Genomic DNA, 27,835 nt, shown 5'->3' with positions numbered 1-27,835 from the left:
GTATCACATTGGGTTGTCGGGCATCTTCTTCTTATAATTTATATAATTTTATACCGTCCTATACCTGGGGGGAGGTGGTCCTCAGGGCAGTTCGCAGAATAAAATCAAGATATAAAACCACAAAATACATAGTAAAAATAAAAACAACCCAATACCCCCCCATACACAAAAAAACCCCACATTTTAAAAGGGCATAGGATGTGTCAGATGAACCAAAGGCCTAGCTAATGTCTTGAAGACTTTTTAATGCCAACAGGCCCATGCAGCTGTTTACATGTTTCTCGAGCAGCCAGTCATTTAAACGTTTTTTTGGGGGGAGGATTAGTACTTTTAAAAAATGTGTTTATATTATATTGCTGTACACTGACCTGATGTTTCATGGGAGGGTAGTATGTAAATACTTTTATAAATAAAACAGATACATAAAGGGGGTATTTTTAAGCCCAAGAACAACTTCCTGAGGGACACAGGCCAGCAGGGCCTGAGGTAAAAGTGGGGGCGGCCATAGACATACTTTGATGAGGAACATGGCTCTTTGTATAGCTGGTTACATTTTTATCCAAAGTATCAAATGTGGTGACAGTAATAATAATAATAGAAGAAAACAACAACACCAGAAATTGGCTTATAAGTATAAAACCAAATTTGCTAGAATAATAGCTAGACTAGAGATAGGCTTGTAACCATTCAAACAACAAACATACTAAGGTGCCATGTGCAAGACAAAGCCTGGAGATACTGTAAACATGGAGTGGATAAATGTACAACTCTATCTTAACAACGTAAGCGTTATACAGACTGGATAAATGAACTGTTCAACAAGTAACGTAAGTCCAATCACAGAATGGCAACCCCATGCCGCCACAACGGCAAGGGTAGTACACTGGGTGGGAGAATATGAAAAAGTTTCAAAATACAGTCTGTATAATGTTTGCTGCACATGTAATTTGTTAAAATAGAGTTGGTGGCTGCGTTTCTGGAACCAATGAGAGGAAATAAATTGCAGAAGACTCTGCAATAGTTGCTACAATGAAATTGCAGAGGAATATTGTAACCGGAGGGCAAGAATGATGCCGAAAGCCAGGTGGAATCTGCACACGTATTTAAAAAATGCTGTGAAAATGTTTGTTGTTGTTTTAAAAAAAAAGTTTTGAAAAATACATTGAATTTGCCATAGCTCACTGTCTCCATCTAGCGTCACATTTGTATAGTGCACTTAAAAATGTTTTATTTGCAGCTGTATAGCTGAGTCCCCAGTCTAGCATCAACCTTTTGCTGTGGCATGCGAGTAAAGGCATTTCAGCCACACCAACTCGCATTTTACAACTTCTTAGCCTTTTGCCCCAAAGTGGAGTGGAGCCCTCGTCTTCAGCAGTGCTGCTGACAGCATTTTGTTTTCTGAGGAGAAAGTGCCTCCTCCTGTTTTGTTTTCATGTGGTCGGCTGCTGTAATGCTAGGCCCAATCCCCAGGTTAATGGGTTCTGAGAAGCAGGCCTCCTGTCTGCAGCTTCACGTTTCAGATGAATCACAGCACTTGACAAGCTGAAGACTACTGGCATATTAGTATGTTGCCTAAGGACACTTTTTGGAGCAGAAGAATCCCCCCCCCAAAAAAAAAATTTATCGCTTCCTATGAAGCATCTCAAAGCAATTTCACGATACGATAAAAACCACAAACGAAACAGCTGGTTACGTAAAGACAGTTGAAACAATTGCTTATATAAAAGCAATTTAAACAACTGCACATAGAAAGCGATTCCAAATAAATTCGAATACCAATTGGGATGAAAACCTCAACTTAGAAGGCTTGCGGAAAGAGGAAAGCCTTCAGCTGGCACAAAAAAGACAATAAAAACCAGAGCTATCTGATAACTAGAGGAAGTTCCATGCTGTACACTAAGGGCGTATTTCTGACATTGTGCAGAGCAGACATCCTAATATGATTGTCTTAGAAACATAGAATTGTAGAGCTGGAAGGGCCCCCCAGGGTTATCTAGTCCAACCCCCTGCAATGCAGGAATATGCAGATGGCCTATATATATAATAATATATAATAGTAATATTTTTATTTATACCCCACCCCACGTTGCCTCAGGCACTCTGGGTGGCTTCCAACACACGGATAAATAATAATAAAACATCAAACATTAATAGTAACAATCAGATCCTATAGTACATAAAAAAAGTCACAATAATTTTAAAATAAGAAATTTATATCAGATAAAGCACTATTCAATAATCCAATAGTAAACGGTAAAATTAAACATCAGCAAATAATAATTTAACGGTTTACACTTATCAATTCCAATAAAGAATTACTAATCTATAATCAAAAAAGTAACAGCAAATCGCAATGCATAAAATAACAGCAAACACACAAAACCATGTAAAAGGGTCAAACTGAGAAACAAGGACACACAACTCAGCTTTTAAAAACTATCCCTGAACTACTCTCTGCCCAGCTGCTTTTGCTGTTCTCACAGTCATGGTCTGGGAAAGGCTCTTGGGGATGGAGGTTGCAACAAGGCAGGTGGAAAAGCCATTGCCTGCAGAAAGTCTCTCTCCCCCCCCCCCCCCCCGTTCTTCCTCTGGAGCAGAGCAGGTCTCCTATAAATATAGGTTGTGGTGACCTACGGAACACAATGCACACTCCAGTTGTGAGATGCGAGGATGCAAGATTAAGGTCCTCTTACACAGGGCAGGCTTATACACCCTTGTGCAAATTAATTGAAACAAACAATGTAGTTCATTGTACAAAACTCACATATACATGTAGAAAACTCACATTAGTAACGGATATGACCTCCGCTATTTTTAAGCAGCATTTGAACACGGTTTGGCATGGAGTCTACTAGTTTCGAACAGTCACTGTTGATTTTTGGATCCCTGTACCACACTTGAATCAGCGCCTGAATGAGCTTCTCCATAGTTGTACAGTCTACAGCACGGAGGCGACTTTTGCATATAGCCCACAAGTTCTCAGTGGGATTTAACGTCCGGGGAATTCCCTGGCCAATAAAGTACCTGTATTTGCTGCTCTGTCATGATTTTCTTCATCACTTTCAATGTGTGACAGGGGGCTAAGTCCTGCTGCAATATCCCAGTACCGTCAGGATACGTTTTTTTCCAGCTCTGCAATAACTCTCTTTCGTAGAACCTCAGTATATTGTGGCGAGCACATTATTCCTTCTATTGGCTGCAGGCTTCCGACACCATTATGACCAACTCATTTTTCGTGTTTGTTTTGAGTACAGGATTACGAGTAAGATAGAAAACATGCTTTGTTTCAATTATTTTTCACAAGGGAGTACACCTTCTCTTATTAACAGCTTCACACTGTGTCGTAGCGGCTAGGAACATTGCATCTAGGTTTCAGGAGGGGTACATCACTGGGGAATGGGAAAAGACTGCAAAATTGAGTAAGTTGTATTATCTACATGATATTTTTCAGCAAGTGTTTGTCACCTTGAATTGCTAGAGGGACCTAATGGTCAGGGGTCCCTTTACCTTTTTACATTCCCAGAAGCATGAGGCTTTTATGGAATGTGAATCAGTTGTTTTGGAGACTCGTGTTTGCTCTGCTTCCAGTGAGCTCCCAGCACTGATTTGTGAAGCCGTGCATGCACAACGTTGGCTGCAAGTCACATCTATCCTGTAGTTCCCTGAGAAATATTGCATTTTTATGTGTTTTCTCCCTAACCAGCTTCAGTCTGATTTGAAAATATAAGCCATATGATGACATCCATGCCCCTCTCCACCCACTGATGTGGACTTGCAATGGGAGACTTGGAAAAACATCCAACCTTTTATCTCATTGTATTATGAAAAAAAGGGACGCGAGTGGCGCAGTGGGTTAAACCACAGAGCCTAGGACTCGCCGATCAGAAGGTCGGTGGTTCGAATCCCCACCACGGGGTGACCTTCCGTTGCTTGGTCCCATCTCCTGCCAACCTAGCAGTTCGAAAGCACGTCAAAAGTGCAAGTAGATAAATAGGAACCGCTCTGGCGGGAAGGTAAACGGCGTTTCCGTGTGCTGCTCTGGTTCGCCAGAAGCAACTTAGTCATGCTGGCCACATGACCCGGAAGCTGTACGCCAGCTCCCTCGGCCAATAAAGCGAGATGAGTGCCGTAACCCCAGAGTCAGTCACGACTGGACCTAATGGTCAGGGATCCCTTTATCTTTTAACTTTATTATGACAAAGCTTTAATAAAAACTATTATTATTATTAAAGGGAATTACACCCAAGCATGCTGATGTGTGCGATGATTTCCAAATGTGATTTGAAATGAAGCAGAGGGAAGTTACCCCACTGTGTTTTAAGCTGGTAATGTGCACACAGCCCAAGTCTCTCTGCTAATTTAGTCTGTTTTAACGTTTTGGGGTTTCTTGTTGCTATTTGATTCATTTAAACATTCTGATGTACATTGCTTTCAACAATTTTGAAGATGCAAAGGGGTGGGGATTAAATACATACATATTAAGTACTACAACCATTTATTTTGGAAATTCTATTTCTCAGGGGAAGGAAGCACTGGAAACATCAGAAAAGACATTCACAGAAGAAGATAAAGCAGACTTAATTGTAAAACAAAGAGTTGGAAGACCAAAAAGATCCAAAAAGGACAGACTTTCCTGGCCAAAATTCCAGTCATTAAAAGGTAAAAAGATACTGGGGCAAAGGAGATCTCGTAGCACATCAGATGCATACGAACATGCGATTCCGGATATTTCCCCAACAAGCACAGACACAGAATCACAATTTCAGCCAGAAGAAATTCATGCAAAAGTTAAAAGAGGAAGTCAAAAGAAACTAAGGTTCCCCAGTATTGGATTCAAGATGCACAGAACTAAACAAGAACCAGAGGAGAGGACAAAATACGAAGTCAAACCTCTCACAGACTATGAAAATGATACTGCGCAGGAAATCCCAGAATTAATAACAGTGCAATATTCTACTTCACGGGCTAAAGAGAAAAAACTGGAGGAAATACAGGAACCCAGAAAAGATGTTAGGGAAACAAAATTTGAACTGCCATACCATACAGGTAAATACCCTGAAGTTGAATTAACAATTAAAAAAACAAAAGAAAAGAAATCAAAATCCAAAGCCATCACAAAAAAATCAGAAACGACAGTGATAACAACACAGATAACAAAACCTACATTGCAAACAGGTGAAATACAAGATGTACAAATAAAACAGTTAACACCACCAAAACAACGAAAAAAGAAGCAAAAGGGATCCACAGAAAAAATGTATACAAAATTACAAATGGACAATGAACAAACAGAAAAAGAAAAAAAAGACATGGATGGCATCAAAGGAGTAATTAATCAAAATGAAGAAGATTCAAACGTCATGATAGCAACAACTGACATACGTATACCGACAGCCAAAGCTTCTTTGGAACTTAAAACTCCTCACATACAACTAGAGACACCATCAACTGATATGTCTCTGCGTGCTGCTGAGATTAAGAAGGATGGCATGGGCACTACGTTTAAAATGCCAAAAGTCCAAATACCCGAATTTGGAACACAATTGAAGGCTCCAGACCTAAAGATTGAGGCACAATCGGCTGATATTGCAGTAGGTGGAGTTGAAGCTAATCTGGAGGGCACCGGCAGTAAATTTACAATGCCAAAACTCCAAATGCCCAAGTTTGGAATGTCACTTCCCACAGGGAAACTCGCTGCAGAGGGAGAAATCACCTTACCTTCTGTAGATGTGGAAATATCCAAACCAGAACTGAAAGGGGAAGTGACCCTGCCCTCTGTGGGCATCAAGACTGACGGGAAATGGCCCAGAGCTGAAATGAAGGTACCTAGCGTGGAGTTGGAGGTCGCTGAGAAGGGCAAAATCAAAACACCTGATGTCAAAATGCCAAGCGTCAAGGTTCCGAAAAAAAAGACTCCTCAAGTGGGAGTCTCACTGCCCAATGTTGAAGCAGACATCTCTGCTCCCAAAGCTAAAATGGAAATTCCAGAGGCAGAGGTCTCTGTTAAGGTGCCTGATGCAGAAGGCAGCATTGAGGGTGGCGGGATGAAAATACACATGCCAAAGTTCAAGATGCCCAGCATGGGTTTCTCCAAACCAGAAATCAAAGGTCCCAAAGTCGATATGGACTTCAGCGCACCCAAGGTTGACATTGCTCTTCCAGACGTCAGTGTAACCAAGCCTGAGATCAAAGCTGGTGACATTTCAGCAGATATCAAGTTCACAGCACCCGATGTGAAGATTCCAAAGGGAGAAGCTTCCGTGGAACTGAAGGCTCCAGACTTGATGGTTGAGGCACCATCAGCTGATATTGATGTAGGTGGCATTGAAGCGAAGCTGGAGGGCACGGACAGTAAATTTAAGATGCCCAAATTCCATATGCCCAAGTTTGGAATGTCACTTCCCAAGGGGAAAGCTGTTGCAGAGGGAGAAATCACCTTACCTTCTGTGGAAGTGGATATCTCCAAACCAGAACTGAAAGGGGAAGTGACCCTACCCTCTGTGGGCATCGAGACTGACGTGAAATTGCCCGGAGCTGAAATGAAGGCACCTAGTGTGGATTTGGAGGTCGCTGAGAAGGGCAAAATCAAAATGCCTGGTGTCAAAATGACCAAAGTGAAGACTCCTCAAGTAGCAGTCTCACTGCCCAAGGTTGAGGCAGACATCTCGGTTCCCAAAGCAAAAATGGAAATTCCAGAGGCAGAGGTCTCTGTTAAGGTGCCTGATGCCGAAGGGAGCATCGAAGGTGGCGGAATGAAAATACACATGCCAAAGTTCAAGATGCCCAGCATGGGTTTCTCCAAACCAGAGATCAAAGGTCCCAAAGTCGATGTGGACGTCAGCGCACCCAAGGTTGACATTGCTCTTCCAGACGTCAGTGTAACCAAGCCTGAGATCAAAGCAGGTGACATTTCAGCAGACATCAGCGTTTCAGCACCTGACGTGAAGTTTCAAAAAGGAGAGGCTTCCTTGGAACTGAAGGCTCCAGACCTAAACGTTGAGGCACCATCGGCAGATGTCGCTCTAGGTGGAGTTGAAGTGAAGCTGGAGGGCACCGACACTAAATTTAAAATGCCAAAATTCCAAATGCCCAAGTTCGGAATGTCACATCCCAAGGGGAAAGCCACTGCAGACGGAGAAATCACCTTACCTTCTGTGGAAGTGGATATCTCCAAACCAGAACTGAAAGGGGAAGTGACCCTGCCCTCTGTGAGCATCGAGACTGACGTGAAATTGCCCGGAGCTGAAATGAAGGCACCTAGTGTGGAGTTGGAGGTCGCTGAGACGGGCAAAATTCAAATGCCTGATGTCAAAATGCCAAGCGTCAAGGTTCCCAAGCTGAAGACACCTCAAGTGGGAGTCTCGCTGCCGAAGGTTGAAGCAGACATCTCTGTTCCCAAAGCAAAAATGGAAATTCCAGAGGCAGAGGTCTCTGTTAAAGTGCCTGAAGCAGAAGGCAGCATCGAAGGTGGCGGAATGAAAATACACATGCCAAAGTTCAAGATGCCCAGTATGGGTTTCTCCAAACCAGAGATCAAAGGTCCCAAAGTCGATGTGGACGTCAGCTCACCCAAGGTTGACATTCCTCTTCCAGACGTCAGTGTAATCAAGCCCGAAATCAAAGCAGGTGACATTTCAGCAGACATGAAGTTCACAGCACCTGACGTACAGTTTCCAAAGGGGGAGGCTTCCGTGGAACTGAAGGCACCAGACCTAAAGCTTGAGGCACCATCGGCAGATGTCACTCTAGGTGGAGTTGAAGTGAAGCTGGAGGGCACCGACACTAAATTTAAAATGCCAAAATTCCAAATGCCCAAGTTCGGAATGTCACATCCCAAGGGGAAAGCCACTGCAGACGGAGAAATCACCTTACCTTCTGTGGAAGTGGATATCTCCAAACCAGAACTGAAAGGGGAAGTGACCCTGCCCTCTGTGAGCATCGAGACTGACGTGAAATTGCCCGGAGCTGAAATGAAGGCACCTAGTGTGGAGTTGGAGGTCGCTGAGACGGGCAAAATTCAAATGCCTGATGTCAAAATGCCAAGCGTCAAGGTTCCCAAGCTGAAGACACCTCAAGTGGGAGTCTCGCTGCCGAAGGTTGAAGCAGACATCTCTGTTCCCAAAGCAAAAATGGAAATTCCAGAGGCAGAGGTCTCTGTTAAAGTGCCTGAAGCAGAAGGCAGCATCGAAGGTGGCGGAATGAAAATACACATGCCAAAGTTCAAGATGCCCAGTATGGGTTTCTCCAAACCAGAGATCAAAGGTCCCAAAGTCGATGTGGACGTCAGCTCACCCAAGGTTGACATTCCTCTTCCAGACGTCAGTGTAATCAAGCCCGAAATCAAAGCAGGTGACATTTCAGCAGACATGAAGTTCACAGCACCTGACGTACAGTTTCCAAAGGGGGAGGCTTCCGTGGAACTGAAGGCACCAGACCTAAAGCTTGAGGCACCATCGGCAGATGTCACTCTAGGTGGAGTTGAAGTGAAGCTGGAGGGTACGGACAGTAAATTTAAGATGCCAAAACTTAAAATGCCCAAGTTTGGAATGTCACTTCCAAAAGGGAAAACAACTGCAGAGGGAGATATCAGCTTACCTTCTGTTGATGTGGATATCTCAAAACCAGAACTGAAAGGGGAAGTGACCCTGCCCTCTGTGGACATCGAGACTGATGTTAAATTGCCCGGAGCTGAAATGAAGGCTCCAAGTGTGGAGTTGGAGGTCGCTGAGACGGGCAAAATTCAAATGCCTGATGTCAAAATGCCAAGCGTCAAGGTTCCCAAGCTGAAGACTCCTCAAGTGGGAGTCCCGCTGCCCAAGGTTGAGGCAGCCATCTCTGTTCCCAAAGCAAAAGTGGAAATTCCAGAGGCAGAGGTCTCTGTTATGGTGCCTGATGCCGAAGGGAGCATCGAAGGTGGCGGAATGAAAATACACATGCCAAAGTTCAAGATGCCCAGCATGGGTTTCTCCAAACCAGAGATCAAAGGTCCCAAAGTCGATGTGGACGTCAGCTCACCCAAGGTTGACATTCCTCTTCCAGACGTCAGTGTAGCCAAGCCTGAGATCAAAGCAGGTGACATTTCAGCAGACATCAGCGATTCAGCACCAGACGTGAAGTTTCAAAAAGGAGAGGCTTCCTTGGAACTGAAGGCTCCAGACCTAAACGTTGAGGCACCATCGACAGATGTCGCTCTAGGTGGAGTTGAAGTGAAGCTGGAGGGCACTGACACTAAATTTAAAATGCCAAAATTCCAAATGCCCAAGTTCGGAATGTCACATCCCAAGGGGAAAGCCACTGCAGACGGAGAAATCACCTTACCTTCTGTGGAAGTGGATATCTCCAAACCAGAACTGAAAGGGGAAGTGACCCTGCCCTCTGTGGGCATCGAGACTGACGTGAAATTGCCCGGAGCTGAAATGAAGGCACCTAGTGTGGAGTTGGAGATCTCTGAGACGGGCAAAATTCAAATGCCTGATGTCAAAATGCCATGCGTCAAGGTTCCCAAGCTGAAGTCTCCTCAAGTGGGAGTCTCGCTGCCGAAGGTTGAAGCAGACATCTCTGTTCCCAAAGCAAAAGTGGAAATTCCAGAGGCAGAGGTCTCTGTTAAAGTGCCTGAAGCAGAAGGCAGCATCGAAGGTGGCGGAATGAAAATACACATGCCAAAGTTCAAGATGCCCAGCATGGGTTTCTCCAAACCAGAGATCAAAGGTCCCAAAATCGATGTGGACGTCAGCTCACCCAAGGTTGACATTCCTCTTCCAGACGTCAGTGTAATCAAGCCCGAAATCAAAGCAGGTGACATTTCAGCAGACATGAAATTCACAGCACCTGACGTACAGTTTCCAAAGGGGGAGGCTTCCTTGGAACTGAAGGCTCAAGACCTAAAGCTTGAGGCACCATCGGCAGATGTCACACTAGGTGGAGTTGAAGTGAAGCTGGAGGGTACGGACAGTAAATTTAAGATGCCAAAACTCCAAATGCCCAAGTTTGGAATGTCACTTCCAAAAGGGAAAGCCACTGCAGAGGGAGATATCAGCTTACCTTCTGTTGATGTGGATATCTCCAAACCAGAACTGAAAGGGGAAGTGACCCTGCCCTCTGTGGACATCGAGACTGATGTTAAATTGCCCGAAGCTGAAATGAAGGCTCCAAGTGTGGAGTTGGAGGTCGCTGAGAAGGGCAAAATCAAAATGCCTGATGTCAAAATGCCAAGCGCCAAGGTCCCAAAAATAAAAACTCCTCAAGTGGGAGTCTCGCTGCCCAAGGTTGAGGCAGACATCTCTGTTCCCAAAGCAAAAGTGGAAATTCCAGAGGCAGAGGTCTCTGTTAAGGTGCCTGATGCAGAAGGCAGCATTGAGGGTGGCAGAATGAAAATACACATGCCAAAGTTCAAGATGCCCAGCATGGGTTTCTCCAAACCAGAAATCAAAGGTCCCAAAGTCGATGTGGACGTCAGCGCACCCAAGGTAGACATCGCTCTTCCAGACGTCAGTGTAACCAAGCCTGAGATCAAAGCAGGTGACATTTCAGCAGACATGAAGTTCACAGCACCTGACATAAAGATTCCAAAGGGGGATGCTTCCTGGGAACTGAAGGCTCCAGACTTTAAGGTTGAGGCACCATCGGCTGATATTGATGTAGGTAGCATTGAAGCTAAACTGGAGGGTATGGACAGTAAATTTAAGACGCCAAAATTCCAAATGCCGAAGTTTGGAATGTCACTTCCAAAAGGGAAAGCCACTGCAGAGGGAGATATCAGCTTACCTTCGGTGGAAGTGGATATCTCCAAACCAGAACTGAAAGGGGAAGTGACCCTACCCTCTGTGAGCATCGAGACTGATGTTAAATTGCCCGGAGCTGAAATGAAGGCTCGAAGTGTGGAGTTGGAGGTTGCTGAGAAGGGCAAAATCAAATTTCCTGATGTCAAAATGCCCAAAATGAAGACTCCTCAAGTGGGAGTCTCACTGTCCAAGGTTGAGGCAGACATCTCTGTTCCCAAAGCAAAAGTGGAAATTCCAGAGGCAGAGGTCTCTGTTATGGTGCCTGATGCCGAAGGGAGCATCGAAGGTGGCGGAATGAAAATACACATGCCAAAGTTCAAGATGCCCAGCATGGGTTTCTCCAAACCAGAGATCAAAGGTCCCAAAGTCGATGTGGATATCAGCTTACCTTCTGTGGAAGTGGATGTTTCCAAACCAGAACTGAAAGGAGAAGTGACACTGCCCTCTTTGGGCATCGAGACAGATGAGAAATTGCCCGGAGCTGAAATGAAGGCACCTAGTGTGGAGTTGGAGATCTCTGAGACGGGCAAAATTCAAATGCCTGATGTCAAAATGCCATGCGTCAAGGTTCCCAAGCTGAAGTCTCCTCAAGTGGGAGTCTCGCTGCCGAAGGTTGAAGCAGACATCTCTGTTCCCAAAGCAAAAGTGGAAATTCCAGAGGCAGAGGTCTCTGTTAAAGTGCCTGAAGCAGAAGGCAGCATCGAAGGTGGCGGAATGAAAATACACATGCCAAAGTTCAAGATGCCCAGCATGGGTTTCTCCAAACCAGAGATCAAAGGTCCCAAAATCGATGTGGACGTCAGCTCACCCAAGGTTGACATTCCTCTTCCAGACGTCAGTGTAATCAAGCCCGAAATCAAAGCTGGTGACATTTCAGCAGATATCACGTTCACAGCACCCGACGTGAAGATTCCAAAGGGAGAAGCTTCCTTGGAACTGAAGGCTCCAGACTTGAAGGTTGAGGCACCAGCGGCTGATATTGATGTAGGTGGCATTGAAGCGAAGGTGAAGGACACGGACAGTAAATTTAAGATGCCAAAACTCCAAATGCCCAAGTTTGGAATGTCACCTCCCACAGGGAAAACCGCTGTAGAGGGAGAACTCACCTTACCTTCTGTGGAAGTGGATATCTCCAAACCAGAACTGAAAGGGGAAGTGACACTGCCCTCTGTGGGCATCGAGACTGACGTGAAATTGCCTGGAGCTGAAATGAAGTCACCTAGTGTGGAGTTGGAGGTCGCTGAGAAGGGTAAATTCAAAATGCCTGATGTCAAAATGCCAAGCGTCAAGGTTCCCAAGCTGAAGACTCCTCAAGTGGGAGTCTCGCTGCCGAAGGTTGAAGCAGACATCTCTGTTCCCAAAGCAAAAGTGGAAATTCCAAAAGCAGAGGTCTCTGTTAAGGTGCCTGAAGCAGAAGGCAGCATTGAGGGTGGAGGGATGAAAATACACATGCCAAAGTTCAAGATGCCCAGCATGGGTTTCTCCAAACCAGAAATCAAAGGTCCCAAAGTCGATGTGGACGACAGCGCACCCAAGGTCGACATTGCTCTTCCAGACGTCAGTGTAACCAAGCCTGAGATCAAAGCAGGTGACATTTCAGCAGACATCAGCCTCTCAGCACCTGACATAAAGATTCCAAAGCGGGAAGCTTCCTTGGAACTGAAGGCTCCAGACTTTAAGGTTGAGGCACCATCAGCAGATGTCACTCTAGGTGGCGTTGAAGCGAAGGTGGAGGGCGCGGACAGTAAATTTAAGATGCCAGAATTCCAAATGCTGAAGTTCGGAATGTCACTTCCCAAGAGGAAGGCCGCTGCAGAGGGAGAATTCATCTTACCTTCTGTGGAAGTGGATATCTCCAAACCAGAACTGAAAGGGGAAGTGACCCTGCCCTCTATGGGCATCGAGACAGATGTGAAAGTGCCCGGAGCTGAAATGAAGGCACCTAGTGTGGAGTTGGAGGTTACTGAGAAGGGCAAAATCAAAATGCCAAGTGTCAAGGTCCCAAAAATAAAAACTCCTCAAGTGGGAGTCTCACTGCCCAAGGTTGAGGCAGACATCTCTGCTCCCAAAGCAAAAGTGGAAATTCCAGAGGCAGAGGTCTCTGTTAAGGTGCCTGATGCAGAAGGCAGCATTGAGGGTGGAGGGATGAAAATACACATGCCAAAGTTCAAGATGCCCAGCATGGGTTTCTCCAAACCAGAGATCAAAGGTCCCAAAGTCGATGTGGACGTCAGTGCATCCAAGGTTGACATTGCTCTTCCAGACGTCAGTGTAGCCAAGCCTGAGATCAAAGCAGGTGACATTTCAGCAGATACCAAGTTCACAGCACCTGACGTACAGTTTCCAAAAGGAGAGACTTCCTTGGAACTGAAGGCTCCAGACCTAAACGTTGAGGCACCATTGGCAGATGTCACTCTAGGTGGAGTTGAAGCGAAGGTGGAGGACACGGACAGTAAATTTAAGATGCCAAAATTCCAAATGCCCAAGTTCGGAATGTCACTTCCCAAAGGGAAAGCCACTGCAGAGGGAGAAATCACCTTACCTTCTGCGGAAGTGGATATCTCCAAACCAGAACTGAAAGGGGAAGTGACCCTGCCTTCTGTGGGCATCGAGACTGACGTGAAATTGCCCGGAGCTGAAATGAAGGCACCTACTGTGGAGTTGGAGGTCGCTGAGAAGGGCAAAATCAAAATGCCTGGTGTCAAAATGACCAAAATGAAGACTCCTCAAGTGGGAGTCTCACTGCCCAAGGTTGAGGCAGACATCTCTGTTCCCAAAGCAAAAGTGGAAATTCCAGAGGCAGAGGTCTCTGTTAAGGTGCCTGATACAGAAGGGAGCATTGAGGGTAGTGGGATGAAAATACAGATGCCAAAGTTCAAGATGCCCAGCATGGGTTTCTCCAAACCAGATATCAAAGGTCCCAAAGTCGATGTGGACGTCAGCTCACCCAAGGTTGACATTGCTCTTCCGGACGTCAGTGTAGCCAAGCCTGAGATCAAAGCTGGTGACATTTCAGCAGATATCAAGTTCACAGCACCCGACATGAAGATTCCAAAGGGGGATGCTTCCTTGGAACTGAAGGCTCCAGACTTGAAGGTTGAGGCACCATCGGCTGATATTGATGTAGGTGGCATTGAAGCGAAGGTGGAGGACACGGACAGTAAATTTAAGATGCCAAAATTCCAAATGCCCAAGTTTGGAATGTCACCTCCCACAGGGAAATCCGCTGTAGAGGGAGAACTCACCTTACCTTCTGTGGAAGTGGATATCTCCAAACCAGAACTGAAAGGGGAAGTGACACTGCCCTCTGTGGGCATCGAGACTGACGTGAAATTGCCCAGAGCTGAAATGAAGGCACCTAGTGTGGAGTTGGTTGTCGCTGAGAAGGGTAAATTCAAAATGCCTGATGTCAAAATGCCAAGCGTCAAGGTTCCCAAGCTGAAAACTCCTCAAGTGGGAGTCTCTCTGCCGAAGGTTGAAGCAGACATCTCTGTGCCCAAAGCAAAAGTGGAAATTCCAAAAGCAGAGGTCTCTGTTAAGGTGCCTGATGCAGAAGGCAGCATTGAGGGTGGAGGGATGAAAATACACATGCCAAAGTTCAAGATGCCCAGCATGGGTTTCTCCAAACCAGAAATCAAAGGTCCCAAAGTCGATGTGGACGTCAGCGCTCCCAAGGTTGACATTGCTCTTCCAGACGTCAGTGTAACCAAGCCTGAGATCAAAGCAGGTGACATTTCAGCAGACATCAGCCTCTCAGCACCTGACATAAAGATTCCAAAGGGGGATGCTTCCTTGGAACTGAAGGCTCCAGACTTTAAGGTTGAGGCACCATCAGCAGATGTCACTCTAGGTGGCATTGAAGCGAAGGTGGAGGGCACGGACACTAAATTTAAGATGCCAGAATTCCAAATGCCAAAGTTCGGAATGTCACTTCCCAAGGGGAAAGCCGCTGCAGAGGGAGAATTCACCTTACCTTCTGTGGAAGTGGATATCTCCAAACCAGAACTGAAAGGGGAAGTGACCCTACCCTCTATGGGAATCGAGACAGATGTGAAATTGCCCGGAGCTGAAATGAAGGCACCTAGTGTGGAGTTGGAGGTCGCTGAGAAGGGCAAAATCAAAATGCCAAGTGTCAAGGTCCCAAAAATAAAAACTCCTCAAGTGGGAGTCTCACTGCCCAAGGTTGAGGCAGACATCTCTGTTCCCAAAGCAAAAGTGGAAATTCCAGAGGCAGAGGTCTCTGTTAAGGTGCCTGATGCAGAAGGCAGGATCGAGGGTGGCGGGATGAAAATACACATGCCAAAGTTCAAGATGCCCAGCATGGGTTTTTCCAAACGAGAGATCAAAGGTCCCAAAGTCGATGTGGACATCAGCGCACCCAAGGTTGACATCGCTCTTCCAGATGTCGGTGCAACCAAGTCTGAAATCAAAGGAGGTGACATTTCAGCAGACATGAAGTTCACAGCACCTGACGTACAGTTTCCAAAGGGGGAGGTTTCCTTGGAGCTGAAGGCTCCAGACCTAAAGCTTGAGGCACCATCGCCTGATATTGATGTAGGTGGCATTGAAGCGAAGGTGGAGGGCACGGACAGTAAATTTAAGATGCCAAAAATCCAAATGCCGAAGTTTGGAATGTCACTTCCCAAGGGGAAAGCTGTTGCAGAGGAAGAAATCACCTTACCTTCTGTGGAAGTGGATATCTCCAAACCAGAACTGAAAGGGGAAGTGACCCTGCCCTCTGTGGGCATCGAGACTGACGTGAAATTGCCTGGAGCTGAAATGAAGGCTCCAAGTGTGGAGTTGGAGGTATCTGAAAAGGGCAAAATCAAAATGCCTGATGTCAAAATGCCAAGCATGAAGGTCCCTGGTATGAAGACTCCTCAGGTGGGAGTCTCGCTGCCGAAGGTTGAAGCAGACATCTCTGTTCCCAAAGCAAAAGTGGAAATTCCAGAGGCAGAGGTCTCTGTTCAGGTGCCTGATGCAGAAGGCAGGATCGAGGGTGGCGGGATGAAAATACACATGCCAAAGTTCAAGATGCCCAGCATAGGTTTCTCCAAACCAGAAATCAAAGGTCACAAAGTCGAAGTGGATGTCAGCGCCCCCAAGGTTGACATTGATCTTCCGGATGTCAGTATAGCCAAGCCGGAGATCAAAGCAGGTGACATTTCAGCAGACATGAGCCTTTCAGCACCTGACGTGAAGTTTCCAAAAGGAGAGGCTTCCTTGGAGCTGAAGGCTCCAGACCTAAATGTTGAGGCACCATCGGCAGATGTCGCTTTAGGTGGAGTTGAAGCGAAGGTGGAGGGCACGGACAGTAAATTTAAGATGCCAAAATTCCAAATGCCCAAGTTCGGAATGTCACTGCCAAAAGGGAAAGGCACTGCAGAGGGAGAATTCACCTTACCTTCTGTGGAAGTGGATATCTCCAAACCAGAACTGAAAGGGGAAGTGACCCTGCCCTCTGTGGGCATCGAGACTGACGTGAAATTGCCTGGAGCTGAAATGAAGGCACCTAGTGTGGAGTTGGAGGTCACTGAGAAGGGCAAAATCAAAATGCCTGGTGTCAAAATGCCAAGCGTCGAGGTTCCCAAAATGAAGACTCCTCAAGTGGGAGTCACAATGCCCAAGGTTAAAGCGGACATCTCCCTTCCCAAAGCAAAAGTGGAAATTCCAGAGGCAGAGGTCTCTGTTAAGGTGCCTGAAGCAGAAGGCAGCATTGAGGTTGAGGCACCATCAGCGGATTTCGCTCTAGGTGGAGTTGAAGCGAAGCTGGAGGGTACGGACAGTAAATTTAAGATGCCCAAATTCCATATGCCCAAGTTTGGAATGTCACATCCCAAGGGGAAAGCTGTTGCAGAGGAAGAAATCACCTTACCTTCTGTGGAAGTGGATATCTCCAAACCAGAACTGAAAGGGGAAGTGACCCTGCCCTCTGTGGGAATCGAAACTGACATGAAATTGCCCAGAGCTGAAATGAAGGCACCTAGTGTGGATTTGGAGGTCGCTGAGAAGGGCAAAATCAAAATGCCTGGTGTCAAAATGACCAAAATGAAGACTCCTCAAGTAGCAGTCTCACTGCCCAAGGTTGAGGCAGACATTTCGGTTCCCAAAGCAAAAATGGAAATTCCAGAGGCAGAGGTCTCTGTTAAGGTGCCTGATGCCGAAGGGAGCATCGAAGGTGGCGGAATGAAAATACACATGCCAAAGTTCAAGATGCCCAGCATGGGTTTCTCCAAACCAGAGATCAAAGGTCCCAAAGTCGATGTGGACGTCAGCGCACCCAAGGTTGACATTGCTCTTCCAGACGTCAGTGTAGCCAAGCCTGAGATCAAAGCAGGTGACATTTCAGCAGACATGAAGTTCACAGCACCTGACGTACAGTTTCCAAAGGGGGAGGCTTCCTTGGAGCTGAAGTCTCCAGATGTAAAGGTTGAGGCACCACTAGTCGATGTTGATTTGGGAGGTGTTGAGACAAAGGTGGAAGGCATGGACAGTAAATTTAAAAGGCCTAAATTCCAAATGCCCAAGTTTGGAATTTCATTTCCCAAAGGTAAAGCCAGTGTAGATGGCATGGGCACCCTACCTTCTGTGGAAGTAGATGTCTCCATACCAGAACAGAAAGGCGAAGTGACCATGCCCTCTATGAGCATCGAGACAGATTTGAAATTGCAAGGAGCTGAAATACGGGCACCTAATGCGGAATTGGAGGTCTCTGAGAAAGGAAAAATCAAAGTGCCCGATGTCAAAATGCCAAGCGTCAAGGTACCCAAAATGCGGACTCCTCAGGTGGGAGTCTCACTGCCAAAAGTCCAAGCAGACATCTCTCTTCCCACAGCAGCAATGGAGAATCCAGAGGCTTCCGCATCTGTCAATGTGCCTCATGCAGAAAGTAGCATTAAGAGTGGCGGGATGAAAATACACATGCCAAAGTTCAAGATGCCCAGCATGGGTTTTTCTAAACCAGAAGTCAAAGGCCCCAAAGTCGATGTGGACATCAGCGCACCCAAAGTTGACATTGATCTTCCTGATGTCAGTGTAACCAAGCCTGAAATCAAAGCAGGTGACATTTCAGCAGACATGAAGTTCACAGCACCTGACGTACAGTTTCCAAAGGGGGAGGCTTCCTTGGAACTGAAGGCTCCAGACTTGAAGCTTGAGGCACCATCAGCAGATGTCGCTCCTTGTGGAGTTGAAGCGAAGCTGGAGGGCACTGACACTAAATTTAAGATGCCAAAATTCCAAATGCCCAAGTTTGGAATGTCACTTCCCAAGGGGAAAGCCACTGCAGAGGGAGAAATCACCTTACCTTCTGTGGAAGTGGATATCTCCAAACGAGAACTGAAAGGGGAAGTGACCCTACCCTCTGTGGGCATTGAGACTGATGTGAAATTGCCCGGAGCTGAAATGAAGGCTCCAAGTGGGGAGTTGGAGGTCTCTGAGAAGGGCAAAATCAAAATGCCTGATGTCAAAATGCCAAGTATAAGGGTCCCTGATCTGAAGACTCCTCAGGTGGGAGTCTCGCTGCCGAAAGTTGAAGCAGACATCTCTGTTCCCAAAGCAAAAGTGGAAATTCCAGAGGCAGAGGTCTCTGTTAAAGTGCCTGATGCAGAAGGCAGGATTGAGAGTGGCGGGATGAAAATACACATGCCAAAGTTCAAGATGCCCAGCATAGGTTTCTCCAAACCAGAAATCAAATTTCCAAAAGTCGATGTGGACATCAGCGCACCCAAAGTTGACATTGATATTCCAGACGTCAGTGTAACCAAGCCTGAGATCAAAGCAGGCGACATTTCAGCAGATATCAGCCTTTCAGCACCTGACGTGAAGTTTCCAAAAGGAGAGACTTCCTTGGAACTGAAGGCTCCAGACCTAAACGTTGAGGCACCATCAGCAGATGTCGCTCTAGGTGGAGTTGAAGTGAAGGTGGAGGGCACCGACACTAAATTTAAGATGCCAAAATTCCAAATGCCCAAGTTCGGAATGTCACATCCCAAGGGGAAAGCCACTGCAGACGGAGAAATCACCTTACCTTCTGTGGAAGTGGATATCTCCAAACCAGAACTGAAAGGGGAAGTGACCCTGTCCTCTGTGGGCATCGAGACTGACGTGAAATTGCCCGGAGCTGAAATGAAGGCACCTAGTGTGGAGTTGGAAGTCGCTGAGAAAGGCAAGATCAAAATGCCTGATGTCAAAATGCCAAGCGTCAAGGTTCCCAAAATGAAGACTCCTCAAGTGGGAGTCTCACTGCCCAAGGTTGAGGCAGACATCTCTGTTCCCAAAGCAAAAGTGGAAATTCCAGAGGCAGAGGTCTCTGTTAAGATGCCTGATACAGAAGGGAGCATCGAGGGTGGCGGAATGAAAATACACATGCCAAAGTTCAAGATGCCCAGCATGGGTTTCTCCAAACCAGATATCAAAGGTCCCAAAGTCGATGTGAACATCAGCGCACCCAAGGTTGACATTGATCTTCCAGACGTCAGTATAACCAAGCCTGAAATCAAAGCGGGTGACATTTCAGCAGACATCAGCCTTTCAGCACCTGATATGAAGTTTCCAAAGGGAGAAGCTTCCTTGGAACTGAAGGCTCCAGACCTAAACGTCAAGGCACCATCAGCAGATGTCACTCTAGGTGGAGTTGAAGCGAAGCTGGAGGGCACGGACAGTAAATTTAAGATGCCAAAATTCCAAATGCCGAAGTTTGGAATGTCACTTCCCAAGGGGAAAGCCGCTGTAGGGGGAGAACTCACCTTACCTTCTGTAGAAGTGGATTTTTCCAAACCAGAACTGAAAGGAGAAGTGACCCTACCCTCTGTGGGCATCGAGACTGACGTGAAATTGCCCGGATCTGAAATGAAGGCACCTAGTGTGGAGTTGGAGGTCGCTGAGAAGGGCAAAATTCAAATGCCTGATGTCAAAATGCCAAGCGTCAAAGTTCCCAAGCTGAAGACTCCTCAAGTGGGAGTCGCGCTGCCCAAGGTTGAAGCAGACATCTCCCTTCCCAAAGCAAAAGTGGAAGTTCCAGAGGCAGAGGTCTCTGTTAAGGTGCCTGATGCAGAAGGCAGCATTGAGGGTGGCGGGATGAAAATACACATGCCAAAGTTCAAGATGCCGAGCATGGGTTTCTCCAAACCAGAAATCAAAGGTCCCAAAGTTGATGTGGATGTCAGTGCACCCAAGGTTGACATTGCTCTTCCGGACGTCAGTGTAGCCAAGCCTGAGATGAAGGCAGGGGACATTTCAGCAGATATCAAGTTCTCTGCACCTGATGTGAATATTCCAAAGGGGGAGACTTCCTTGGAACTGAGAGCTGCAGACCTACAAATAGAGGTACCTTCTGCTGAGATTACTCTGGATGGTGCTGAGGCAAAGATGGAGGGCCTAGACAGTAAATTTAAGATGCCAAAGCTCCAAGCGCCCAAATTTGGAATTTCGCTTCCCAAAGCGAAAGGTGCAGACGAGGAGATCACTTTTCCATCTGTGGATATTTCTGTTCCAAAATCAGATGCTGACATCCAAGGACCAGATTCAGAAGGCAAAAATATTAGACGTGAAAGCTATGAAAAAGAAATTGTTGAAAAAGAAAGCAAATTTAAAATGCCAAAATTCAAGCTTCCATCATTTAGCTGGTCTCCAAAGAAAGAAGCAAGTGTTTCTACTGATATTTATGCAAATTTAGAAGATCCCTCAGTTCCAGTTCCAACAGGTGATATTGAATCTGAATTAACACTCACTGTAGAGGAAGGCGATGTCCACATTGAAGAACTAGAGGGACATATGTCTTTTGATAAAGACAGCGAGAAAACCAAAATCAGAAGGCCTCATTTTAGCATGCCAAAGATATCCCTTCCAAAAATGAAAAGTCATAAAGCAGAAATATCTGTACCCCAGTTGCATGCTGACATGACAGTATCTACAATAGAGGATGAAGGAAAGATGTCACTACAAATGCCGGATACAGATATCGGTGGTAGTGATTCTAGAAAAGGCATTAAAATGCCCGAAGTTAAGCTTCCAAGCCTAGAACTTTCCAAACCAGAACTTAAAGGTCCAAAAATGGACATGGAAATCAGCTTACCTGAAAGTGATGTCAAACTTCCTATACCTGATGCCAGTCTTTCAGAAGCAGAATTAAAATCACTTGATGTTGGTGATAATGTTAGTAAAACAATGGCAGAAATTAAAGTCCCTGTGGTGAAAGGCCTAGAAGTAGGAGTTGAAGGACCGTCCACTGATATCTCTGTAGATGGAACAGAGATAAAAACTGAAGGAATGGATGGGAAGATGAAAAGGCCTAAATTCCAAAGGCCTAAGTTTGGAATCTCATTTTCTAAAGGAAAAACTCCAGACACCGAGATTAGTTTACCATCTGAAGATGCAAAAGTTCCTCAGTTGAAAACGACTGCAGATATTGCAGATATTGCAGTAGAGGCTCCAACACTTGAAGGAGAAGGTGACTTAGCTGGTTCAGGAAAAACCGGCCCCGAAGGGAAAATTAAAATGCCCCCAATCCCTAGAGCTGATGTGAAGATTCCAGCAATAGACATAAAATTACCATCAGTGGGTCTTTCTGTGGCACAGCCAGAGACGGAGGCTCAAGATTTGGTTGCTACAGCAAAAGATGCTAAATTTGAGGGAGATATAAAGACTGGAAGTATAGACGCAGAAGAAAAAGAAGGGCATTTCAAAATGCCAAAATTCAAATTGCCATCATTTAATTGGTCACCTAAAAAGGAAGCAAGTCTCAAAACTACTGCAAAGGAACCTCTGGAAGAACCTAAATTGACTATCTTATCAGATGATACAGATGCAGAACTAACAGCAGTTCTGTCAGAAGACCAAGAAGTCCACATGGAGCTAGATGCTGAAATAGCTACAAAAAAAGGTCAGATGAAAAGGCCACATTTTAATATGCCCAAAATCTCCCTTCACAGGCCAAAGCTACCAAAATCGCAGGGTAGCCTGCCAAAAGTGGAGGCAGATATTACTGTGGAAAGAGATGGGGCTTTGGTACACATACCTGATATAGAGAGCAGTTTTACCACACAGAAAGAAGAAGAAACCGAAATATGCATAAAAATGCCAAAGGGCACATCAAAAGTGGAAATCAAAGCTCCCCAAGTAGATACCGATATTAAAGTTGACATTAAGGAGCCCACCATAGATAGTTCAGTTGAACTGAAAAGTGCAGAAATAGGATCTGAAAGTGAAATCAATGTGGATAGTGGAAGTATGAAAACTGATGTTGCGGAGGGCACAATTAGAATGCTAAAACTCCAAATGCCAAAGTTTGGAATTTCAGTTCCAGAAGGAAAATTGCCAGAGACTGGGGTCACCTTACCCGAAATGGAAACTGAAGTTTCTCATCTACAAGCAATAAAAGACTTTGAAAGACTTTGCGGCGAAGCTCCAATCTTGGAAGTAAAAGCTGAACCCGCTGATGCAGAAATAAAGGTGTCAGCTGGAGAAATACAAATGCCCGGAGTTGACATCGAAGTATCTGGCATATCTGTTCGCAGCCCTGCAGAGCAGGATGCAAAACAACAAGGAGAACATGAAGCAAAGTCTGGAGAGAGTCAAACTGAGGAGTCTCCAGGTTGGTTTAAAATGCCAAAGTTTAGGATGCCTTCATTTGGCCGGTCATCTTCAAAGGGGAAAAAAGGTGATGCTGAAGGAGATGGCAGTACAGGAAAAGCTCCTCTTGCTGAAGTAGAAATAAACGCTCCTGAAATGGCAACCCAGTCTCCCCACGTGGTTAGTGAATTGTATTCTGGACAGGACATTTTAGAAGGCAAAGTCATGTTTCCTCAGGAGGACGTTACAAAAGATGGAGTTTCAGTACAGAAGGAAAAGGACTTCAGAACTGGCCTATTAATTGGGGAAGGCAGTTTTTCACAGGCCTCAGGAAAAGCTGACGATACAATAAGTCCTCTGGGATCTAAAACATATGCTGATATAGTTAAGCATGGTGCTGAAGGACAGATTGTACAGATACATAAAACTTCATCCACTGTCCCCACATCAGAAATCAGTGTACCAGATGTGGATATTGACATGACAGTGGCTGAGACACATGCCACTAAAATTACTGTGGCTGGAACAGAGGAAAAAGTTGATGCTATCATTACAGAGGCAAACGTCGCTGAGCAAAGCCCTGATGCAAAGGCTGAAAAGGAGAGCCAAATAAAGTCACCCAAAAAGGATATTCAAGGAAAAGAAAGCATATTCAAAATGCCAAAGTTCAGTGTGCCTTCTTTTGGATGGTCAACCACAAAAACCACCAAGAAAGTTGATGATGCTACACCTGACTTGCAAGAGCCTGATGTTAGACCACCAGAAGTTAGAATGGATGTTTCAGTCACTGATGAAGACTTTGAAATAATAGAGTACCCAATAGAAGGCTTTGAAAAAGATTTGCCCGTGGAAGAAGTGAAAGCAGAAGGGACAGATGGCTCAAGTAAAACAAAATCATCAAAATTCAAGATGCCAAAGTTTGGCAGTTTACGTACCAAATCACGAAGTGCAGAAGTTGATGCTGACCCACCAAAAACAGAGGCTGAGGTGTCACTAGATAAAACTGAAGGACAGATATTTGGAATCCAGGCTCAAAAAGCAGAAGAGTTTGTTGACATGAAAAGTAGAAAACTCGACTTTGCGGAGAAACCAGGAGACACCACGGGCAAACAAGTTTTTGAAGATTCAGAGATAAATTTCCATATTCACAAACTTAAAATACCCAAGTTCACATACAGCACATCTGTAGCTGAAGGACAAGTGTTGACTTCAGAAGACACAACACACATGAAATGTGCTGCTACTGATACAGATGGTGATGGTGCCCCTCAACAAGAATTCAGAACTACATTCCTCGATAAGAAGGTAGAAGACATTGGTTGTAATATCCAGAAATCAACAGTCAGAATTACAACATTGTCTGACATCCAAAGAACACAAGTGGAAACTAAACTGCCATCTACAGATCGTTCTTTTGAGGAGACAACAACACTCATACAGAGGCCAGTGGAATTCAACATTAAATTTCCTACAGAAAAAATAGATACCATGAATGGTAAAGTCCAAAAATCAGTAGCTAAAATTACAACACTGACAGAACCAGATATTCAGACAACACAACTTGAGTGTAAACTCCCATCTACTGAGACATTTATTCAAAGTTCATCACTGCACATTGAAGGACCATACTTTGAAGGAAATGGAAAACAGCTACAAGGTAAATCTGCGTTTGACTCCTGCGATTCTGAAAGTCAGGAATCTTTCTCAACTCAGATAGTGAGAGAATCAGAGATTCCTCCATCAGAAGTTCAAACTGCCACCTATGGGTTTTCTCTTTTAAAAGTGAAAATTCAGGAATCACTTGTGAACTTGGATATGCCAGTCAAACTGTCTTCTACAGAATATACGAATGAAATGTTTGAGAGTAAAGATCGCCAACCTTCAGGTGAAAAGGCAAGAGAAACAACACAAAAGACCAGCTTTGCTGAACTGAAAGTATCAGACAAAGGCCAAGAACTTACTGAAGAAGCATCTTCTACTACTAAGCTGACAAAGCTAAAAGCATTTGCAGTTGAAGTACAATCTTCTGATGAGTTTGCAGACAGTTCAATGATGTCTGAATCTGCTGTAGAAATTACCGAAGAAACTGAAGTTGCAAGGGCTGAAGAAGAGTCAACAACAGATCCAAAGGAAAAATCTGATAGTAAGAGATCTTCTGGCAGGTTTAAATTTTGGCTCCCAAGTCTTGGGTTTTCTTCCTCTGTTGATGACACAGGCACAGATTCCAAACCTGAAGTTCAAAAACCATTTCAAGAAGAGACACAAGTCGATGTCCCATCCACATCAGACAGTGACACTGCCAAACAAACTGAAAAAGCTGGGTGGTTTAGATTCCCTAAGTTAGGTTTTTCATCTCCAACAAAAAAGGGAAGGGAAACTGATAAAGTAGAAGAGACAGATCCAAAAGAAGAAAAACCTCAGGATGAGGAAAGTCCAACAGAAAAATCAGAAACTTTTTTTGATGCACAAGAATCCTTGCCACCAAATGAAACAGTTGCAGAGAGTGAAACCTCAGAGACCACACCCATTGTTTCATCTTCTGCAAGAACTGAATTGATACTGCTAGAGAAAGGGAAAGCTCCAACCCAAAGCGTTCCTGAAGAGGCATAAAATTAAGATGGTTTCTTTTCCTTCAAAATTCAAGCATACATAAAAATGTGATGAAACTCTTTTCTAGGCAGGGGAGAATTAGAAAACACATTGCCTTCTTTCCAGCAAAAGAAAATAAAACATTACATTAAAATGATCGAAGAAATGATTTGATTAAAATTACAGTACTGTTTTCAAGCTCATTGAAATATAGAAAAATAGTTCTTAACAAAAACACTTGTTGCATGGGACATAAGGAAACAAATTAGACAAAGGAAGCTACTGACAAGAGACATCCGTAGTTCTAATGAAACCAACAAAGACCCTTTCTATTAATTTCCACAAGTGTTCCTTCTTCAGACCTACTTAGAGGAATAAAGACTGGACAAAAGTTTAAATATAATCATTTGAGAATCAAATCACAGCAATGATTTTGTTCTAGATTATTTGCAGAGTATTAGGAAGCTAGTGCTGGGAGAATTAGGAGACATATTTTCTTTTTTAGATTTTATTTTTTTAACTGTATTTCTGCTGCTATCTTATGAAAAGTATATATAAAAATATTTTCATTATCTTTGAGCAATAGGCATATTTCAGGATCGTTTTGAAACATAGACCAAATGGAAATAATACTGTAAATGTTACAATGCTTATTCTTCCTTTCCAGTCACAAAGCATCTTGCCAGTTTTCAAGACTATCAGTTAAACTGAAGTATCGGCACCTAAAAGACATTGCATATCAGTCCTAAACATTTTGCAGAACAGCATATATAAATGTTACTTCTGAAATTTCTTTTTAATGACAAAAAAATCTTAGCACCAGTGTCTTAAGATGTGTGTTAGCGTGCCTTTTGAAGTTTTATATATGTAAAATATCGGGACTAGCCAACATCTGGTCACCTGGGTGAAAAGTAGCTATACAAAAAATATTGCTTGCCTTCATGCTTGTCCTGTGGCAAGTTGGGTAAATGCATTTGCCACTGTACAGAAGAAGCAGTTTTAACTATGCCCCTGCAAATATTTTTTCAAACCTTTGCACTGGGGAGTCAAAAGTTGAACCTGGTACATGATGCACACAGCCAGTTTCCTACCGACTGCAGGCCAACACACACAAAATTCCTGTGGCTACCATGCCTGTAACTGATTACCTGAGCAGATACAGGCTGTAGCCTGTATGGTGGATACAGGATGGAAACAAATGACTTACTATGTGAAAACTTGCCACGGTGCATATTTAATTGGTGTCTGTTTTGTCCTGCCAAGCGGCGAGAGTTTGACCCACACTTCCTCACATTTCTAATCAGGTAGAGAAATGCGGCAGAATTCCTCATGCAATTTTGCAAGACAAAACAAGCCTCTTCTGTTGTTCTTCCCTCATTATTGTGAGATGGGGGAGAGCCAGCTCAAGACATGCTACCTGAGGTGAAAGACAAGATGCCCCCCTTCCCCTATTCCTCATACAGAAGCCAAGCAGACTGCCGACTGAACCTTACTGCAACACTGCCAGCAGGTAGAACAGTGCATCTGAGGGCAGAGGGCTCACCTACAGGGGACACAGGGCAATATTGTGGCACACACAGCTCTATCCTCCAACACCTTGCTGCTTGTCTCCACCACCTAGTATCTGCCTGAGGCAATCGCTCCACTCTGCCTAATGGCAGAGCCAACCTTAGGGACCTTCCTGTACACATTTAGGCTGCCCGTGTGATTTAGAGCATCGGATTCACCAGTGTTCTAAATTGTGCAAGGGATTCAGAAGGATCCCTGGCGCTGAAGTATTTTTCTAAACGTGGAGGACAATGGTGTCAGTTGCCAGGTCATGACAGACTGGGTGGGTTAAAGTCCATGGGGTCATCCCCACTTCAGCCATATGAGGCATGAAGGGGATTACAGTTGACGTGAAAATGCCTACATCCTAAATTATGACTTGTCAACCATAATCTGTATTCATTTGTTGACACTCATTCACCCCAGGGTGACTCATTCACCCCAGTGTTGTTTTGTACCCTTCTGCTGAGCAGTAAAAACAAATCACCACAGGCCAGGTACAGATATGTAACCACATGATCACCAGTAATCACTCTCAGTCCAAAGACATGTGTTGGGCAGACCAAAGCCGTCACATTCATTAATCCATCTAACAATTCAAAAGCGGCATTCGTTGACTCCAATCTTAAGACAAGGGTCATAAGATCCAACTGTCTTGATAAAGAGAACCTTCTGACCACAACAGTACCCCTACAGAATGGGGGCTGAAGTGGCTTAAGGTGTGTACTTCAGTGTGACTGGATTTTAAACTGGCGTTCAAGTGACTTCAGAAATAAAACTTATTAGTCAGGAGTTTAGTGCTTGGATAAGATGGAAGGGAGCATATGTAAGTGGCTTTAACTTTCCTAAGGATATAGGTTGTAAATAGTTATTCTTTGCCTTTTGGATTATATGAATGCTTGCTACACGTATGCAGCCAACAAGATGGTACACCCATGCCTGTGAAACATTGTGCTTATGTACGGCAATAATGTTGATTGTATCCTGGCTATGCTCCTCCTGATACAGAAATAAAAGTAGTACCATTAGTATTGTGATCGTCATTCTGATTCTGAAGAAATACTATCCATGCTAACATGCCGATGTGGCTATCTAAAATGTCTGGGAAAGTTGGGGATTGGGGAATCTCTGGTTGTTAGGACTAGGATTCTGAGTTCATTTGCAAAAACAAATACAACAAAACCCTGGAATGTCCCTGAGAGAATGTCCCTGAGATGGAACTCCTTCCCTTCCATCTGCAGATTTGGGAGTTATCTGCAAATCTGGAAATTATCTTCTCTTGCATTCAAGTTTAGCAGTCTGACAATGACTGTTAAGCCTGTACTGTAGATAAAGTCTGCAGGGGG

At 44.8% G+C, this 27,835-nt stretch overlaps 1 protein-coding gene across 16 annotated transcripts in view; it reads left to right on the top strand.

The window, feature by feature from the left end:
• Positions 1–27,517, top strand: part of AHNAK2 (AHNAK nucleoprotein 2) — a 98,105-nt gene extending 70,588 nt beyond the window's left edge. Inside the window, exons 7-15 of one of the 16 annotated variants that reach the window (XM_081857112.1) lie at positions 4,521–6,903; positions 7,627–7,997; positions 10,890–10,973; positions 11,394–11,447; positions 12,171–12,369; positions 13,078–14,210; positions 14,919–15,164; positions 15,888–16,475; positions 16,932–27,517. In XM_081857112.1, the coding sequence (XP_081713238.1) occupies positions 4,521–6,903; positions 7,627–7,997; positions 10,890–10,973; positions 11,394–11,447; positions 12,171–12,369; positions 13,078–14,210; positions 14,919–15,164; positions 15,888–16,475; positions 16,932–24,962 (13,089 nt within the window). In that variant the 3' untranslated portion in view covers positions 24,963–27,517. Of the gene's footprint in view, positions 1–4,520; positions 8,820–10,166; positions 10,611–10,889; positions 11,028–11,348; positions 11,460–12,170; positions 12,370–12,461; positions 12,493–12,878; positions 14,632–14,918; positions 15,165–15,887; positions 16,476–16,502 lie in introns of all 16 variants that reach the window. The other 15 variants (XM_081857113.1, XM_081857099.1, XM_081857101.1 and 12 more) reach the window with 15 other exon arrangements.
• The last annotated feature ends 318 nt before the right edge of the window (positions 27,518–27,835 follow it).

Source organism: Podarcis erhardii (assembly GCF_964252035.2).
Source record: "Podarcis erhardii genome assembly, chromosome: 1".
NCBI classification, from domain to species: domain Eukaryota; kingdom Metazoa; phylum Chordata; class Lepidosauria; order Squamata; family Lacertidae; genus Podarcis; species Podarcis erhardii.
Note: the sequence above shows the minus strand (reverse complement) of the source record. Positions and strands in the feature narration are given on the sequence as shown.